The sequence below is a fragment of the Triticum aestivum genome, chromosome 6D, assembly GCF_018294505.1.
Source record: "Triticum aestivum cultivar Chinese Spring chromosome 6D, IWGSC CS RefSeq v2.1, whole genome shotgun sequence".
Classification (NCBI taxonomy): domain Eukaryota; kingdom Viridiplantae; phylum Streptophyta; class Magnoliopsida; order Poales; family Poaceae; genus Triticum; species Triticum aestivum.
In genome coordinates, this window is record NC_057811.1 from 122,369,635 (window position 1) to 122,390,216 (window position 20,582).

Consider the following 20,582-nt stretch of genomic DNA (forward strand, 5'->3'; position numbering starts at 1 on the left):
CCGCCTCCTCCTCGCGCCCACTGCCATCCCCCTGCATCGGACGGTGAGGCCACGGCCTCCCCCTTCTCTCCCCTGCTTGCGGTTCCTCGCGCTCCGGCCGTGCCCTGGCCGCTCTGCTCCGTGCCACCGTCGTAGCGCCCATGGACGCGCTCACCGCGCCACGCCTGCGTCCTGCTCGTCCCGGCACGCCCGCGCCATTTCGCCGCCTCCGCTCCTGCCCGCTAGTGCTGCTGCTCGTCGTGCCCCGCGCACCGACAACACCGCACGCCCGCCGTTAGCTCGCCGTTGCCGCCAACCGCGGCCCCGGCTGGTCGGCGCCCGGGGCTCTGCCCGCCGCGCTAGGGTCAGCCCCGACGGGCGCCCACGCCCGTTACCACGCGCCCGCCCCGGTCGGCCTCCTTGGCCACTGCCGGGTGGGGCTCGATGCCCCTGGGCCACTGACGTAGGGGCCCCACACCCCTAAAACGAAAAATAAAAAGGAAATGAAAATGTAATTAATAAAATTATTAATTAGTTAAATTAATTAATTAGTAAATTAATTAAGTTAATTAATCCTGTTTAAATTAATCTAATTAATTAGTTAATTTAATTAAACAGTAATTAATTAGCTAAACCCTAATTGAACTAAGCAGTGTATGACATGCGGGACCCACACGTAGTTAACCCAGTCAACTGCACAGTTGACTGTTGCGTCAGCATGATGTCATGCCGACGTCATCTTTTTCTATTCTGGATAATGTTGATTAAATTAATTAAATAAATCCTAAAAATGATTTAAATCTTTAAAAATTAATATAAAATAATTCATAGCTCGGATGGAAAAACTTTGTACATGAAAGTTGCTCAGAACGACGAGACGAATCTGGATGCGCAGTCCGTTCGTCCGCCACACATCCCTAACATATCGAACTCGCAACTTTCCCCCTCCGGTTCATCTGTCCGAAAACGCGAAACACCAGGAATACTTTCCCGGATGTTTCCCCCCTTCGCCGGTATCACCTACTACCGCGTTTCGGCACACCTAGCATCACACTTTGTCATGTCATGCATCTATTTGCATTATATTCATTGTTTCTTCCCCCTCTTCTCTCCGGTAGACTACGAGACCGACGCCGCTGCTGGTGCCCCGACCGACTACGCTGTTGACGACCCCTCCTTCTTGCCAGAGCAATCAGGCAAGCCCCCCCCCCTTGATCACCAGATATCGCCTATTCTTCTCTATACTACTTGCATTAGAGTAGTGTAGCATGTTACTGCTTTCCGTTAATCCTATCCTGATGCATAGCCTGTCCTTGCTACTACCGTTGTTACCTTTACCTGCAATCCTACATGCTTAGTATAGGATGCTAGTTTTCCATCAGTGGCCCTACATTCTTGTCCGTCTGCTGTGCTATACTATCGGGCCGTGATCACTTGGGCGGTGATCACGGGTATATACTTATATACTCTATACATGATACCTGTGGTGACTAAAGTCAGGTCGGCTCGTAGGAGTACCCGCAAGTGGATCTTTGTGGCGGAGCGACAGGGCAGGTTGAGACCACCTAGGCGAGAGGTGGGCCTGGCCCTGGACGGCATCCGCGGTTACTTCAAAATAACACGCTTAACGAGTTCTTGGTATTTGATCTGAGTTTGGCCATTTGGTCTATACGCACTAACCAACTACGCGGGAACAGTTATGGGCACTCGACGTCGTGGTATCAGCCGAAGCCTTCGTGACGTCAGCGACTGAGTGGCGCGCGCCGGATTGGACTGGAACGCCACTAGGCTAGGTCTGCTTTCCGGCCGTGTTAGCAACGTGCAGGTGTGCAATGGGCGATGGGCCCAGACCCCTGCGCCATAGGATTTAGACCGGCGTGCTGACCTCTCTGTTGTGCCTAGGTGGGGCTGCGACGTGTGGATCTTCCGAGGCCGGGCATGACCTAGAAAAGTGTGTCCGGCCAAATGGGATCGAGCGTGTTGGGTTATGTGGTGCACCCCTGCAGGGAAGTTTATCTATTCGAATAGCCGTGTCCCTCGGTAAAAGGACGACCCGGAGTTGTACCTTGACCTTATGACAACTAGAACCGGATACTTAATAAAATACACCCTTCCAAGTGCCAGATACAACCCGGTGATCGCTCTCTAACAGGGCGACGAGGAGGGGATCGCCGGGTAGGATTATGCTATGCGATGCTACTTGGAGGACTTCAATCTACTCTCTTCTACATGCTGTAAGATGGAGATGGCCAGAAGCATAGTCTTCAACAGGATTGGCTATCCCCCTCTTATTCTGGCATTCTACAGTTCAGTCCACTGATATGGCCCTTTACACATATACCCATGCATATGTAGTGTAGCTCCTTGCTTGCGAGTACTTTGGATGAGTACTCACGGTTGCTTCTCTCCCTCTTTTCCCCCTTTTCTTTCTACCTGGTTGTCGCAACCAGATGCTGGAGGCCAGGAGCCAGACGCCACCGTCGACGACGACTCCTACGACACTGGAGGTGCCTACTACTACGTGCAGCCCGCTGACGACGACCAGGAGTAGTTAGGAGGATCCCAGGCAGGAGGCATGCGCCTCTTTCGATCTGTATCCCAGTTTGTGCTAGCCTTCTTAAGGCAAACTTGTTTATCTTATGTCTGTACTCAGATATTGTTGCTTCCGCTGATTCGTCTATGATCGAGCACTTGTATTCGAGCCCTCGAGGCCCCTGACTTGTATTATGATGCTTGTATGACTTATTTATGTTTTAGAGTTGTGTTGTGATATCTTCCCGTGAGTCCCTGATCTTGATCGTACACATTTGCGTGCATGATTAGTGTATGGTCAAATCGGGGGAGTCATAGTCACCAAACCCGTACACTTTGGCAACCCTTGTTGGCGGTCACCGGTACCCGTCAAATTGCTCGGGGCGATCTCCACAACCTAATTGGAGACCCCGACGCTTGCCCGGAGCTTTACACCACAATGATTGAGCTCCGAACACCACCAAGGTTGGGGCTACCTCCACAGCTTAATTGGAGGCTCCCAACGACACCATGAAGCTTCACCACAATGGAATATGGCTCCGCGGTGACCTCAACCATCTAGGGCGCCCAAGCACCCAAGAGGAACAAGCTCGAGGGTACCAAAAACCCAAGAGTAATAAGCTTCTCAACTTGTAACTTCCACGTATCACCGTGGAGAACTCAAACCGATGCACCAAATGCAATGGCAAGGGCACATGGAGTGCCCAAGTCCTTCTCTCTCAAATCCCACCAAAGCAACTAATGCTAGGGAGGGAAAAGAGAGGAAGAACAAGAAGGAGAACACCAAGAACTCCAAGATCTAGATCCAAGGGGTTCCCCTCACATAGAGGAGAAAGTGATTGGTGGAAATGTGGATCTAGATCTCCTCTCTCTTTTCCCTCAAAAACTAGCAAGAATCCATGGAGGGATTGAGAGTTAGCAAGCTCGAAGAAGGTCAACAATGGGGGGAGAACACGAGCTCAAAGGATAAGGTTCATTGGGGAAGAAGACCCCCTTTTATAGGAGGGGAAAAATCCAACCGTTATGTGCTCAGCCCGCACACGAGCGGCACTACCGCTCGGGCGGAAGAAGCAGGGAAAAGGAGCAACAAAACATGAACCTAAGCGGTACTACCGCTCACCCCAGCAGTACCACCGCTGGAGGAGTAGAACACGGGACCAAAGGGGGCAGGACAGAGCAGAGTATGGTGGCAGTAGTGTAGTAGCGGTACTACCGCCCAACCGGAGCGGTACTACCGCTTATAGGCGGTACTACCGCCCATTCTGGGCGGCACTACCGCTTATAGGCTGAACTGCCGTGCCTTACTGCCGCGCGACTACTGTTAAACCCAACACAAAAAGAGCAGACCCAAAATCGAGGCGGTAGTAGAGCGGTACTACCGCTGCCACCGCGGTACTACCGCAGGGAGAAAAACAGAACTGCCATAACTTCTTCATATGAGCTCTGAATCGAGCAAACTCAAGCTTGTTGGAAACAAGACAACGAGTACCATCAAAACAGCGAGAAGAGGCAGGGGAGGTATGCCTAACAAATAGAGGAGTGAAACCTCCAACCGAGAAGAACCGGCATAACCTCCAACATCGAAAACCTCATAGAAGATGCATGAGTGAACTCCGTTTTCGATGAACTCGAGCTTGTCATCAAGATGACCATAAGCTCCAAATCTCACAAGGAGAAGAACCAAGCAAGAACCAATAAAGAAGATGCAAGGATGCAATAGTTTGAGCTCTCTACGAATGATACGATCAAGCTACTCATCGAGAGCCCCCCTTGATAGTACGACAATCGATCCTATAACCCAGTCTCCCACAACTACCATGAGACCGGTAAAATAGAAAACCTATCAAGGGCAAACCTTTGCCTTGCACATAGTCCACTTGAGCTGGATCATGACGATCTTGACTCCATCAAGCTGGACCACCTTTCTTGATTGAGTTGGCTCGGTGAAGACTAGTAGATTGCTCCCCCATACTCCACTATGGGTGAGCCACTCTTTGGCACATCTTCACAAGTCCATTGCCACCACAATGGACGGCAAGCTTCAAGCATATGATCTCTTTGTGATGATCCTACTTGAACTTGCACACCACAACCTAACCCCACAAAGAACTCTCACGAAGACCACGGGTTAGTACACAAAGCGTAATTGACAATGCTTACCATACCATGGGATCGCTCGATCCCTCTCGGTACATCTTCTATGCTTTGTGTATTGATCAACTTGATTCGCTCTTTGACTTAGTCTTGACCAACCTTGAATCTTTCCAACTCTCTTCATTTGGATGATGTCTTGAAGGTAAACATGAATGATCACACACTCTTCTTCTTCTTCAAGACATGCTTGTAATAAGCTCAACCCTCACAAGACCAAACTTTGGATAATTCCTTAATAGCACCTTGGTCATCACGAACTCTCCTTGAAACCAACAAATGGACTCAAGAAAAGCCTATGGATAAACCCTTCAAATATAACTCAAGGCAACCATTAGTCCATAGAGATTGTCATGAATTACCAAAACCAAACATGGGGGCACCGCTTGTTCTTTCAAAGCCGCCGCTGGTGTTGTAGCCGCCCCCGCCGTTGGAGCCAGAACCCCCACCAGAGCGGGCACCATCGCCCGGAGGAGCGCCGCGTCCGCGCCCACCACCGCATTGCCCCTGGTGACCGCGCCCATGGCCGCGGCCACGGGATGCAGAGTTGAGGGAGGACTACCGAAGGTCGCCGCCATGGAGGAGGGTGAGGCGGGCATCAAAACTGAGCAGCTGGCTGTAGAGCTCTTGGAAGATGATGGGCTCTACCCTGGCGGCAAGCGTAGAAACCACCGGGTTGTACTCCATGTCCAGGCCGGCGAGAATTTTGGAGACGATCTCCGGATCAGAGAGCGCCGCAGCCGTGCTTGCGACCTCATCGGTGAGGCTTTTGATCTTACCAAGGTAGTCATCCATGGACATGTTACCTTTCTTGAGGTTGGTGAGCTCGATGCGAGTGTTGATCGCTTGGGCTTGACTTTGAGCAGCGAACATGGCGTGGATGGTGTGCCACACCTCGGCCGGCGTCTGGAGCATGGCGACCTGGGAAAGAATCTCACAGGAAAACGAACCCATCAAGTATCCTTGAAGTTGTTGCTGCTGTGCATACCAGAGGGATCTCGCAAAGTTGACGACTTGTTCTTCTTTGCCGTCCTTGGTGATGGTGAGGGTGGTCGGCGGTGGAGGGCTCTTCTCGTCGAGGTGGTGCTCCATCTGTGTGCCTCTGATCTGCGGGAGCACGATGACATTCCAGAGCAGGAAGTTGCCCCTCGTAAGCTTCTCTTGTGGTGGCGATCCGAGGGAGGTGGTGTTGGTGGAGGTGGAAGATGAGGTGGTGGAGAGCGCACCCATGGTGGTTGGCATCATGGCAGCGGCGGTGGTGGACATGATCTCGGTCGCGGAGGTAGCTAGATGCGATCTCTTTCAAGCTAATGAGGAAGAGGATATGTTACCATGTAAAACTCTATGGGAAGCGTAGAACCCTTTGTCTCGGGCCGCATGTATATATTGGGCATTAGCCTTGGCATACAAGTTACAGAGAAGATCGAGAGATCGACCAGGATGGTCGTTACAAAGAGATCGGGAGAGAAAAGGAGATAGAGATGAAGTACAGAATTTAAACAAACTTCTATCCCTATACAACTCCTATACGTCTATTCCAACAGCTCCACCTCTATCGGCGAGGTGTGGATCTCCTTGGTGGTCTTGGACAGGTACAAGGTTCACGCCTCCGCAAGCTATGGGTCGGCGAGGACCCAACCCGGCGGCACTTGTATCTTGGCCAAGGACACCGAGCGCCACACCTGACACCGCTATGTCGTGGTTGGTACGCCTCTCATGTGACGAGGTAGTCAGCTCGTGCTTGACGGTAGCCAGGCGCCACTAGGTGGCGATGCGGTGAGGCGGCGAGGACGTTTGGCGCCTGATGCAACATTTGATTTGGATGTCATGGTTTCTCGGTGAGGATGGCGCCTGTTTGAAGACCGTCGAGGAGGGATGCCCAGATCCCGTCACGAGCTGCTCTTGTTCCTCCTCAATGGTTTTAGGTGTCGGGGAACGTAGTAATTTCAAAAAAATTCCTACGCACACGCAAGATCATGGTGATGCATAGCAACGAGAGGGGAGAGTGTTGTCCATGTACCCTCGTAGACCGACAGCGGAAGCGTTATCACAACGCGGTTGATGTAGTCGTACGTTTTCACGATCCGACCGATCAAGTACCGAACGCACGGCACCTCCGAGTTCAGCACACGTTCAGCTCGATGACGTCCCTCGAACTCCGGTCCAGCCGAGTGTTGAGGGAGAGTTTCGTCAGCACGACGGCGTGGTGACGATGATGATGTTCCACCGACGCAGGGCTTCGCCTAAGCTCCGCAACGGTATTATCGAGGTGTAATATGGTGGAGGGGGGCACCGCACATGGCTAAAATATCGTATATCAAGTCTCTTTAGAGGTGCCCCCCTGCCCCCGTATATAAAGGAGCAAGGGGGAGGCCGGCTGCCCTAGGCGCGCCAAGGAGAGGGGGGGAGTCCTCCTCCTAGTAGGAGTAGGACTCCCCTTTCCTAGTCCAACTAGGAAGAGAGGGGGGGAAGGAAAGAGAGGGAGAGGGAGAGGGAAAGAGGGGCTGCGCCCCCCTCTCCTAGTCCTAATAGGACTCCTCATGGGAGGGGGCGCGCCACCTCCTGGCTGCTGCCCTCTCTCTCCCCTCAAGGCCCACTAAGGCCCAATACTTCCCCGGGGGGTTCTGGTAACCCCTCCGGCACTCCGGTTTTATCCGAAACTTCTCCGGAACACTTCCGGTGTCCGAATATAGTCGTCCAATATATCAATCTTTATGTCTCGACCATTTCGAGACTCCTCGTCATGTCCGTGATCACATCCGGGACTCCTAACAACCTTCGGTACATCAAAACATATAAACTCATAATATAACTGTCATCGTAATGTTAAGCGTGCGGACCCTACGGGTTCGAGAACTATGTAGACATGACCGAGACACCTCTCTGGTCAATAACCAATAGCGGAACCTGGATGCTCATATTGGCTCCAACATATTCTACGAAGATCTTTATCGGTCAAACCGCATAACAACATACGTTGTTCCCTTTGTCATCGGTATGTTACTTGCCCGAGATTCGATTGTCGGTATCTCGATACCTGGTTCAATCTCGTTACCGGCAAGTCTCTTTACTCGTTCCGTAATACATCATCCCGCAACTAAATCATTAGTCACAATGCTTGCAAGGCTTATAGTGATGTGCATTACCGAGTGGGCCCAGAGATACCTCTCCGACAATCGGAGTGACAAATCCTAATCTCGAAATACGCCAACCCAACAAGTACCTTTGGAGACACCTGTAGAGCACCTTTATAATCACCCATTTACGTTGTGACGTTTGGTAGCACACAAAGTGTTCCTCCGGTAAACGGGAGTTGCATAATCTCATAGTCATAGGAACATGTATAAGTCATGAAGAAAGCAATAGCAACATACTAAACGATCGGGTGCTAAGCTAACGGAATGGGTCAAGTCAATCACGTCATTCTCCTAATGAGGTGATCTCGTTAATCAAATGACAACTCATGTCTATGGCTAGGAAACATAACCATCTTTGATTAACGAGCTAGTCAAGTAGAGGCATACTAGTGACACTCTGTTTGTCTATATATTCACACATGTATTATGTTTCCGGTTAATACAATTCTAGCATGAATAATAAACATTTATCATGATATAAGGAAATATATAATACTTTATTATTGCCTCTAGGGCATATTTCCTTCAGTCTCCCACTTGCACTAGAGTCAATAATCTAGTTCACATCGCCATGTGATTTAACATCAATAATTCACATCACCATGTGATTAACACCCATAGTTCACATCTCTATGTGACCAACACTCAAAGGGTTTACTAGAGTCAATAATCTAGTTCACATCGCTATGTGATTAACACCCAAAGAGTACTAAGGTGTGATCATGTTTTGATTGTGAGATAATTTTAGTCAACGGGTCTGTCACATTCAGATCCGTAAGTATTTTGCAAATTTCTATGTCTACAATGCTCTGCACGGAGCTACTCTAGCTAATTGCTCCCACTTTCAATATGTATCTAGACCGAGACTTTAGAGTCATCTAGATTAGTGTCAAAACTTGCATCGACGTAACCCTTTACGACGAACCTTTTGTCACTTCCATAATCGAGAAACATGTCCTTATTCCACTAAGGATAATTTTGACCGCTGTCCATTGATCTACTCCTAGATCACTATTGTACTCCCTTGCCAAAATTAGTGTAGGGTATACAATAGATCTGGTACACAGCATGGCATACTTTATAGAACCTATGGCCAAGGCATAGGGAATGACTTTCATTCTCTTTCTATCTTCTGCCGTGGTCGGGTTTTGAGTCTTTACTCAATTTCACACCTTGTAACACATGCAAGAACTCTTTCTTTGACTATTCCATTTTGAACCATTTCAAAATCTTGTTAAGGTATGTACTCATTGAAAAAACTTATCAAGCGTCTTGATCTATCTCTATAGATCTTGATGCTCAATATGTAAGCAGCTTCCCCGAGGTCTTTCTTTGAAAAACTCCTTTCAAACACTCCTTTATGCTTTGCAGAATAATTCTATATTATTTCCGATCAACAATATGTCATCCACATATACTTATCAGAAATGTTGTAGTGCTCCCACTCACTTTCTTGTAAATACAGGCTTCACCGCAAGTCTGTATACAACTATATGCTTTGATCAACTTATCAAAGCGTATATTCCAACTCCGAGATACTTGCACCAGTCCATAGATGGATCGCTGGAGCTTGCATATTTTGTTAGCACCTTTAGGATTGACAAAACCTTCTGGTTGCATCATATACAACTCTTCTTTAATAAATCCATTAAGGAATGCAGTTTTGTTTATCCATTTGCCAGATTTCATAAAATGCGGCAATTGCTAACATGATTCGGACAGACTTAAGCATAGATACGAGTGAGAAACTCTCATCGTAGTCAACACCTTAAACTTGTCGAAAACCTTTTGCGACAATTCTAGCTTTGTAGATAGTAACACTACTATCAGCGTCCGTCTTCCTCTTGAAGATCCATTTAATCTCAATGGCTCGCCGATCATTGGGCAAGTCAATCAAAGTCCATACTTTGTTCTCATACATGGATCTCATCTCAGATTTCATGGCCTCAAGCCATTTCGCGGAATCTGGGCTCACCATCGTTTCTTCATAGTTCGTAGGTTCGTCATGGTCTAGTAACATAACCTCCAGAACAGGATTACCGTACCACTCTGGTGCGGATCTTACTCTGGTTGACCTACGAGGTTCAGTAATAACTTGATCTGAAGTTCCATGATCATCATCATTAACTTCCTCACTAATTGGTGTAGGAGTCACAGGAACAGATTTCTGTGATGAACTACTTTACAATAAGGGAGCAGGTACAGTTACCTCATCAAGTTCTACTTTCCTCCCACTCACTTCTTTCGAGAGAAACTCCTTCTTAGAAAGGATCCATACTAAGCAACGAATGTCTTGCCTTCGGATCTGTGATAGAAGGTGTACCCAACTGTCTCCTTTGGGTATCCTATGAAGACACATTTCTCCGATTTGGGTTTGAGCTTATCAGGATGAAACTTTTTCACATAAGCATCGCAACCCCAAACTTTAAGAAACGACAACTTTGGTTTCTTGCCAAACCACAGTTCATAAGGCGTCGTCTCAACGGATTTTGATGGTGCCCTATTTAACGTGAATGTAGCTGTCTCTAATGCATAACCCCAAAACGATTGTAGTTCAATGCTAATGTATTTTTCCTCTAAAATTACGTGATTTAATGGAGGATAGGAATTACCGAAAATCTGCAGTACAAGAGCAAAAAAGGGGGTGCTGACCTGTGCGGGACGGGGGCGCGTGCAACTGGCTCGAACCGAGGAGAAGAGAGACCGCCACCACCTAACCGCGTCACCTGACGGCGCCCGCAACCAGCACTGCACCACCCCAAAGACACCACAGGCCTGCACACCATACCACCGCGTGAAAGTGCTCCTAATCTCTTTGGTGTTTTTGGAAATTCATTCCAACATACATGGCTTTGAACTAATAAGTACAACATGGGAAGTGAGGGTGAACCCCTCCAGAACTAAAGACAAGTGTTGGATCAAGCCTCAAGACTCTTAGTTTTGTGTTTAAGTGATCAAAGATCACATTAAGTCCATATATATGCCAATACTATCAAAAGGGGATGAGGTTGAGAAGATGAGTTCATTGCTCAAAGTGCTTAGAGATCAAACTCCAAAGACCTTAGCTACTTTACAAGTTCACACTATATCGAACCATAAATGCAACTCCGACGCACCGAACTGATTTCTATCAGAGTCACCGAATCACACGGATATAGCCATTTTCCTAAACCCTAGTTGCATCGGTCGCACCGAGAAACCCATCCGGACTCACCGAAGCACATGTACAAATATTCTATAACCTTCTACGTTTGTAATTTCCGAACGGTTTCACTCTGTGACACCGAGGCGTGTAAAATGCTTAGGTTAACACTTCTTAGAGCCACCGATCAGTTTCCCACCGTGTGACCAAGCAATCCAACTGTTGCCTCTGGGCCATTCCACTCGGACTCACTGATGTGTGCAAAAGTGTGTGTAACAGTCAGATTTTTTGTCCAACCTATATATACCCCCACCCACTCCATCAGTGCCTCTCGAAGCAAACACAAGTCCTATCCACTTTTCTGGGAGAGAGCTCCCACTCCTTGTGCTGATTTCAAGGAATTCTATTCCAACTATTGGCCCTTTGATCTCTAGTGACCTCATTGCTTTTTTATCCAAACTACTCCAACCAAAAGCCCAAAAATATGTGAACCGACCATTGCGAGGGCCGTGATCGTGCTCCTCGTCACGCGCCTTTGGAGGATGAGTATGCCGTCCTCAAGCTCCCCACGTGCACCGGACGCAGGGGAGAAAACTCTCAAATGGGGGTAAACATACCCCCATAAGCCGAGCCCGCCAAAGTCATATGCAGTGGGGTTTATAACCCCGCCGTCGTTGAGCCCAAGATGAAGAGGCCCGACACCGGTGGTGGAGCCGAAGTGCGCGGCGGCGGCGGTGCATTGGCCCGTGGCAGTAGCATGGTGTAGAAACGGGACGACGCCTGGAGAACCGCTGTGAGATCGTGGCCGGGAGAGGAGAGGCCGGCAATCCACCTTCGCCGGATGGGGTTGCTACTGACGATGATGGGGTGGGGGGGGTGGCGTGACGGTGGCTCTCCCATCGAAGACATCGAAGGGACGGTGAGGGAAGAGAAAGCGAGTGGGTGTGAACTAGCGCGGATGGTGACTGAAGAGAGTGTGAGAAGTTATGAGAGGTTCTATCGTCTTCCGTGCTTCCCCACCTGTGGCTCAAGCGGGCTTGACTCATGAAAATTGCCGATTCAACCGTTCTACTCGATGCAGGCTCAGAGCTGCTTCAAGTTTCATACGAAGCAGGAAATAGATGTAGCCCACGCAATCAAATAGGCTGATTTTATTCGGCGCGGGCCTGGCTGAGGGTACCAAGCCCGACCGCGCGATGGGGGCTGGTACGGGTCCGGTTGTATGATGCTCTTACAGCTCTCCCCCGCGCGCGCGCGAAAAGAAGCCCAATTCATCAACAAGCAAATGCGCGCGGGCGCGGCCATGTCGGCGGACCCCCAGCTCCTTGCGGCGGCGGTGGAGGCCGCGATCGCGTCGCGCTCCCCGCGGCTCGGCCGTGCCGCGCACGCGCGCGCCCTGAGGCTGCTGTCGCCGGGCATCCCGCCCTTCATCTGCGCGCACCTTGTCAACCTCTATTCCAAGCTCGACCTCCCCGCGGCCGCCGCATCCGCCCTCGCCTCCGACCCCAGCCCCACCGTCGTGTCATTCACGGCCTTCATCTCCGGTGCCGCGCAGCACGCGCGCCCGCTCCCCGCCCTCTCCGCCTTCGCCGCCATGCTCCGCCTCGGCCTCCGCCCCAACGACTTCACCTTCCCCTCCGCCTTCAAGGCCGCCGCCTCCGCGCCCCCTCGCTCCGCCGCCGGCCCGCAGATACACGCGCTCGCCATTAGGTTCGGCTACCTCCCCGCTGACGCCTTCGTCTCGTGCGCCGCGCTGGACATGTACTTCAAGACCGGCCGCCTTGGCCTGGCTCGCCGCCTGTTCGAGGAAATGCCGAACAGAAACGTGGTGGCGTGGAACGCAGTGATGACCAACGCCGTGCTCGACGGCCGGCCCCTCGAGACGGTCCAGGCTTACTTTGGGCTTCGGGAGGCTGGCGGGATGCCGAATGTCGTCTCGGTCTGTGCGTTCTTCAACGCCTGTGCCGGGGCGCTGCTCCTGTTGCCTGGGTCACAATTCCATGGGTTCGTGGTCAAGTGCGGTTTTGACATGGATGTCTCAGTGTCGAATGCGATGGTTGATTTCTATGGGAAGTGCCGATGCGCGGAGAAGGCAAAGATGGTGTTTGATGCGATGAGAGTCAGGAACAGTGTATCATGGTGTTCCATGGTTGTTGCATATGCACAGAACGGGGCAGAGGAGGATGCTTTTGCTGTGTACCTGGGTGCGAGGAGGGCGGGGGAAGAGCCGACTGACTTCATGGTCTCCAGTGTGCTCACTACATGTGCAGGCCTGCTAGGCCTTGACCTTGGGCGTGCTCTGCATGCAGTTGCTGTACGCTCTTGCATCGATGCAAACATCTTTGTTGCAAGTGCATTGGTTGACATGTACGGCAAGTGTGGGGGTGTTGAAGATGCTCAACATGTCTTTTCAGATATGCCACAGCGGAATCTTGTCACATGGAATGCGATGATTGGAGGGCATGCCAACATCGGTGATGCTATAAACGCACTTGCGGTGTTCAGTGATATGATAGCGAGTGGAGAGACAGCACCTAACTACATCACACTTGTAAATGTGATCACAGCCTGCAGTAGAGGAGGTTTGACCAAGGAAGGCTATGAGCTGTTTGAGACAATGAGGGAGAGGTTTGGGATAGAACCACGGACTGAGCACTATGCTTGCGTGGTTGACTTGCTTGGGCGTGCAGGAATGGAAGAGCGAGCTTATGAGATTATACAGAGGATGCCAATGAGACCTTCCATTTCTCTCTGGGGAGCACTACTTGGGGCATGCAAGATGCATGGGAAGACGGAGCTGGGAAGGATTGCAGCTGAGAAGTTGTTTGAACTTGACCCTCAGGACTCTGGCAATCACGTGCTGCTCTCGAACATGCTCGCATCAGCTGGCAGGTAAAAGTAATTCTCATACTGAATTTCTCTTAGGGATTCATTATTATATTGACTCTTTGAGAAATACTGCCATATATCAGTGCCTAAAGGAGTTCACCTCAAAACTAACAATTCCACATATCAGTGTGGAGTGTCGTAACTTGTCAGTTGATCACATGTATTCTTCATGGCATTAACTCTAGAACATATTAAACTATCTGCTCTTATCTCTTGGCCTATTCGAGCATCCACAATGTATGCATGCTCTAAGCTCTCTCTGTCTGTATCTCCTCTTGGAGGCAGCCTCTACACAGTGCAGACTGCTGCCTCTAACCAAAAACCGCTAGCATCGCCCCCCTAGCTTGCAGGCTGCCCTCATCAACTAAAATAATAGAGCTGGCCCTGTTCGGTTGCTGGGAGAGGACATCTGCAACATTCTCATGTTAACCGAAGCACTATGTTGCGGAAATAATGAAATAATATTTTAATACCTTTTTAAACATTTGATGAGATATCTGCCAGATTATGCCATTCTTTGGAACTTAATTTAGCCTTGCAATCAATGCACTAGCACACAATTCATACTGTTGATTTAATGTATCTTCTGAATTTCTTTTAGGGGTTCATGGTGATATTGAGGCTTTGAGAAATACTGCCATATATCAATGCCTAAAAGAGTTCACCTCAAAACTAACAATCCCACATATCAGTGTGGAGTGTCGTAACTTGTCAGTAGATCGCATGTATTCTTCATTCCATTAACTCTGGAACATATTAGTTATTAAACTATCTGCTCTTATCTCTTGGCCTATTCGAGCATCCACAATGTATGCATGCCTCTAAGCTCTCTCTGTCTATCTCCTCTTGGAGGCAGCCTCCATACACTGCAGACTGCTGCATCTAACCAAAAAACGCTAGCACCGCCTCCTAGCTTGCAGGCTGCCTTCATCAACTGAAATAACAGAGCTGGCCCTGTTTGGTTGCTGGGAGAGGACATCTGCACACTATGTTGCATAAATAACAAAACAATATTTTAATACCTTTTTAAACATTTGATGAGATATCTGCCAGATTATGCCATTCTTTGGAATTTAATTTAGCCTTAGAATCAATGCACTAGCACACAATTCATACTGTTGATTTAGTGTATCTTCTGAACTTGTGCAGGTGGGCAGAAGCAACTTATGTAAGGAAGGAGATGAAAGATGTCGGAATCAAGAAAGACCCAGGGTGTAGCTGGATCACTTGGAAAAATGGTGTGCATGTTTTCCATGCCAAGGACACCAAACATGAGATGAATAGCGAGATCCGGGCATTACTGGCCAAGCTTAAAAAACAAATGCAAGCTTCTGGGTACATGCCAGACACACAATATTCACTTTATGATCTTGAGGAAGAAGAGAAAGAATCAGAGGTGTTTCAACATAGTGAGAAGCTTGCCCTGGCCTATGGACTCATTCACATTCCGCCTGGTGTACCTATAAGGATCACAAAGAACTTGAGAATATGTGTGGATTGTCACCGAGCTTTCAAGTTTATATCTGGTATTGTTGATAGAGAGATAATTGTGAGGGACAATAATAGGTTTCATCACTTTAAACAGTATGAATGTTCATGCAAGGATTACTGGTGAAAACTCTGTCCATGTGATACAGAAAAGGTATGCAACATCTGTTCTTGTAGGATAGTTGCATGAGATTATAAATTATTTCTCCAGAACGATGATGTTTTAGCTCACTTCTTTATGTATTGTATATCACTCCCTTTGTTTGAACTTTCAAAGAAGTATTCCCTCCGTCCGAAAAAGGTTGTCCCAAGCTTGTTCCTCAAATGGATGTATCTAGTGCTAGATATACGTCCATTTGAGGGACAAGCTTTTTCGGACGGAGGAGTAGAAGTATAGTGGTCAATTGAGGAATAGATCTCAGTGTTACTACAAATATCCAGCATAACTACAGTAGAAAACTCAAGTTACCAATGCATGTTTTTGTATTACTATTATAGTTGCAGCATCGAGAGAACTACTTGGACAAATTCTTCAAACAGGAGGTAATTATTATGTTTCTTATTCAAAAACAAGGACAAGCGCTCCTTTTCTCAATTTGAAAACTAATGCTCACCTATATTGGTGGTTCATTAAAAGTGGCACCTACTGTATTAAAGGATGACATCAACTTTGTTGTGATTCCATTTTGTTGATCCAGTTTTGTTGTCTGAACATGGTTGTGAAGTACCGCTCTCCCTTGCTTTATCTGACGAAAATGGCCTATGAATGAATTTTTCTCTGATTTGGTTTACTGTAACTAATTTATGAAGCAAGAAGAAACAGCGGAGAAGATCAAGAGCTGGGTGAGGATTGCCACGAAAAATCTCATCGGCTCCATCATCTCTGGCGGCACCGACCTCGACCTCGTGCTTGCCCACACGGTCTACTTCAAGGCCAAGTGGTGTGGTGCAGTATGCTTGAGACACACCGGGTGAGGCTGGGCACTTTCACTGGCTGGATGCCTTGATGGCAGCCGCGTTTGATGCACAGGTCATGTGGAAGCCCATGTACGACGCGCATCCATGAACGGGTTCAAGGTCCTGAAGCTCCCTTACAGGCATGACTGAGACGACGAACCCATGTTCCCATACCAATACAGCCAAGGCGCTGCGGCCGGCGAGGCTTCATCTGACGCGGACAACACGCATTATTCAGTGTACCGCAAGGCTGGAGTACCTGTACAGCATCACACCCAAGACGGCAGCCGCCAACCGTTGGTCTGCCCTAATTCGAGGTAAACTTGAAATGGGACCTCCATCTGCTTGGGCTCACGCTACCGAGACGACCTGCCGAGCATGTGCCAATGTGCCAGGACCACGACAGGCGGCCGACATTGCTGAGAAAGAGTGTGCACCAAGCAGTCGTCAATGTGGACGAAGAAGGAACTGAGGCGGCCATGATCATAATTGGGGTCATACAATGTACTGGGAAGCCACCAAGCAACGAGTTCGTCTCCGACCATCCCATCACTTTCTTCATGATGGAGTAGAGGGTGATTGTGTTTGCCGGCAGGATCAAGATTTTAGAAACTTCAGGCATTGGCTATCTGCTTCTTTTACTTTTGCATCTAGCTGTCTCTGATGTTTTCAGAACAATCAAGCAAAACCAGAATGCAAACATTTCAGTTCCATGTATTTTTACAATCAACTGTGGGATATGGTACTTCGGAATTTTGATGAAAAGATCAGTGGCATGTATCTGTAAAATAATGCACTATGTAGTAGCAGACTCCAGAAATGTAAACTGGCAAACTAAATCAATTTAAGAAAGTCAAGTAATTGCTTCAGCACAGGAACACAACACTTTATAAGCACATCACAGACACAAAATCAACAAGCATATCAAGGGTTTGCTGTCATACAAAGATTAATGACTGCAAAATAATTAGGCCAGCTAACCACCACTACTGTGGTAGTAGAAACAATGCAATAACTTAAACAGTAGGAATACCTACAGACATCAAGTGGGGACTAGACCAACATAATCCTCAGAACTGTCTTCTATCCTAATTAACACAGCGATGATTGCGACAACGATAATGATTATGCTCGAAAGACAACCGAATATTGTCTTGAACTTCCTGGTCTTCCCTCTGCTTCTTTTCACACAAACATCCAGCTCCTTGAATTCAACCTCAGAGGATTCTTCACAGGTTGTATTCTCAACTTCAGTACTAGACAGACCTGATTTATCTTCATTGCAGATAATCTCCATAGTACCCTTAGCGCTAGGCCTATCAGCAGCGGTTTCAGTCTCTTTGCTCCCCTCTTCGGTCTTGCTCTCAGAATGCTCAGATTGCATATCCTCAGATGACTCTGTTAGTTCCTTATGTTCCTGATCTGATGGTGGTGATGATGATGACGACGATGACGATGATGAGCAGTTCAGCTTCATAATTGATTTTTCCTTGTGGCGATCAGAGTCGAAGTCGTATGAACTCTGGAGAGATCGGAGAAGCTTTCTCGGTGTCGTGTATAGCTTCACATCATCAATGCTGATCGGCCTTTCAGAAGCCTAGAACAACAGTAAATAACAAAGTCAGTTAACAGGTCAATTGATGTACACACACAATATTTTTCGAATCAAAACTGAAGCAGTATAGGCATTTCGTTATGTGTACCTGCGGACCGGGGGTCTCATCTCTTGATAAGGCGTTGTTGGGGCTAGCTGAAACAAATCCTGTGAATGTGCCAGTGCACTCGAAATCGGCATCGGTTACTTCGCTGTCACAAACCTCCCCCAAGTCATCTTCAAGGCACTTGCCGTTTGAGCAGAACCTAATGAACAGGCCATCCTTGAGAGAAACATCCACACCATCATTGCTCCATAACCTCCTGTTTGCGCGCCGGCTCTGATCGAAATTGCAAGAAGACTGCCCGATCGAGATGGGCGATTCAGTGAGCGTACTACTGCCATACATGATGGTTGAGTCTACCACCTGTGATTCAGGGGACTGGAACTGAACCGGTGAAGCAGACATGGTGGAGCTTGCAGGGCTGCTGCCCTTGGCATTCCAGAGGCTCCTGCATGGGCTTTTCTCTCTTCTCTTCTGGAAGTTGGAGCCTACCATCGGGCTCGTGGTGACCTCGTGCCTCGACCCCTTCTGCGCAGCAATGTTCTTGGCAGTCTGTGACGTCTCAAACGCGGCGCCTCGGACGAACGGCATGCGGTCGTTCTGGCATTGCTCCATGACATCCACCACCTTGCCAAGCTCCGAGGATATGCTCCTGGGGTCGACAAACTTCATGAAGAAATTGATCATCTGGATCGCCGAGAGCCGCTTCTGGGAGCTGCTCTCCGCGGCGTCGCCGTCAAGAACCTGCAGGGCAGACCGCACAAGGGACCTCGCATACGCCTCTGCAATCAGGCCGTTGTGCTTGACAAGCGCCATTGCCAGGCCCATGTGCGCATTGGACCGGGTTGACCTGTCGTGCATCGCCCCGGCGACCTTCAGGCAGACCTCGTTGACGGCCTCACCGGACGCAAACCTCCAGTTGCTCGACTCGACGAGCGCCTTGAGGCAGAGCGCGGCGCCCGACGCCGCGCCGTCCTGGTCGCTCATGAGCGCGCCGCAGAGGGGCTTGCAGAGGGAGGCGATGATGCGCGCCTTCTCCTCCTCGGGCGCCGAGGGGTCGATGCCGTACCGCGCTATGGCCGGCACCACCTTGGAGCACGCCTGGTGCAGCGGGAAGGAGCCGCCGCTGGAGGACAGCGTGCGCGTGATGGTGGACATGATGTTGCCGATCTGCGGCACGATGTTCCGGCCGTGGACCCTGGCGAGCACCTCGTAGAGCGAGATGGTGAACTCGCCGGAGGGCAGGCCGGGGGGCTTGTTGTCGGAGACCTCGGCGAGGAAGTGGGGGATGGACTTGGAGTCGAGCTGCTTGGCGTAGGACTTGAGCGTCTTCATGGCGTTCCGGCGGCTGTCGGCGTCTTTGTCCAGGTTCTCCAGCTCCTGCCGGAGCAGCGGGCTCAGGCTCCGGCCCATTGGGTTGGTGGTTCTCGCCTTCCCGGGACAGGAAAATGCAGCAGCTTCCGCTTCCGGCGCGCTGGACCTGTGATTCAAACCAAAGATTCAGGCGAAAAATTTGGCATCTTTCCCTCATATATCTGGCATAAGTAAACAGCTGTAACGGCAAATTGGCCCTAGCATTCATCAAACATATACTCCTACAAGATTACGTATATCGGAATTTAGTACTACTCCATAAAGTAGTGCCATAAACACCAAATCATGAAATGAATGTCAGATTTTCAGAAACAAGAAACAATCTTTGGAGGGGGACTCATTGTTCCGCCCCACTTTCACATGGCCGCGTCAGGATTCAGGAAGCAGCAATCCAATCGCGACTAACTAAACTACACAGCGCGCACTGTTCTACCCCCCAAATCCCCCTCCCTTTTCAATGAAGAAAGAGTAAAAGACCGAGGAATCGATGCAGAACAAGACCAGCAAAGAGGGGAGCAGTATGCTCCAGCATTGAACTGACCTGGATTGAAGAACTTGCAAGGCCTCTCTCTCTCTCTCTGTGTGTGTGTGTGTGTGTCTCTCTCTCTCTCTCTCTCGCTCGCTCTCTCTCAAGTCTCAAGATTTGAACTGGAGAGGGAGCGTGTGGCAGAAAACTCTCTCTCTCTCTCTCTCTCTCTCTCTCTCTCTCAAGATTTGAACTGGGAGCGTGGGTCTCGACAGATGCGGAGGCTAAAATGGGGAGGGGTGTTAAGATTGGGATTCCCCGTGCAGTGGTCAGCCTCCTACTTTTCTCACGCTTGGCCCGTCAGACCCAGTGGAGTAGAAATCAGGAGTGCACCATCTGGTCCCATTTCTCAGTGACGGGGTTGGGCAGAAGAGCTGGTGCGTCAACAGTACAACACTGGGCGTTTCGAACGGACGACGCGCAGCACGCGCGGAAGGTGCGGAAATTTTGAAATTTGGGGGCGTGGAAATTACAGTCCTAGCCATGGCGGAGCCTATTGACTGACACTGACTGTACGTGGACCGGGCTCACGGGCTCCAGCGTCCGGATGGACAACCGGCAAACTGCTTCTATTCTACTCTCATTTTTTCATTTTGAGGGTATTCTATTCTACTCTCATGGTCGACAAAATTTAGTAAAAAGCATACATATTCTCGAAAGTGTCCTTCTCAGCTCGAGCTCATAAGCTCTTGAGTGAACAGTAAAATTCGAAATTTTTGAAGGATTTTTTTTTAAAATCTGAATATCTT

The 20,582-nt window shown here is 49.2% G+C and overlaps 2 protein-coding genes across 2 annotated transcripts; one reads left to right on the top strand and one right to left on the bottom strand.

The window, feature by feature from the left end:
- The first annotated feature begins 12,122 nt into the window (after window positions 1-12,122).
- LOC123144017 (pentatricopeptide repeat-containing protein At4g14850) lies at window positions 12,123-17,040 on the top strand. Its single transcript, XM_044563025.1, has 3 exons — window positions 12,123-13,833; window positions 14,980-15,472; window positions 16,129-17,040. Exons 1-2 carry the CDS (start codon window positions 12,164-12,166, stop codon window positions 15,443-15,445), a joined length of 2,136 nt encoding a protein of 711 aa, XP_044418960.1. The 5' UTR covers window positions 12,123-12,163; the 3' UTR covers window positions 15,446-15,472; window positions 16,129-17,040.
- Window positions 17,041-17,136: 96 nt separating this feature from the next.
- LOC123144018 (protein SINE1) lies at window positions 17,137-20,056 on the bottom strand. Its single transcript, XM_044563026.1, has 3 exons — window positions 19,849-20,056; window positions 17,979-19,413; window positions 17,137-17,872 (listed from the first exon to the last, which is right to left on the bottom strand). Exons 2-3 carry the CDS (start codon window positions 19,344-19,346, stop codon window positions 17,318-17,320), a joined length of 1,923 nt encoding a protein of 640 aa, XP_044418961.1. The 5' UTR covers window positions 19,347-19,413; window positions 19,849-20,056; the 3' UTR covers window positions 17,137-17,317.
- Window positions 20,057-20,582: the final 526 nt, after the last annotated feature.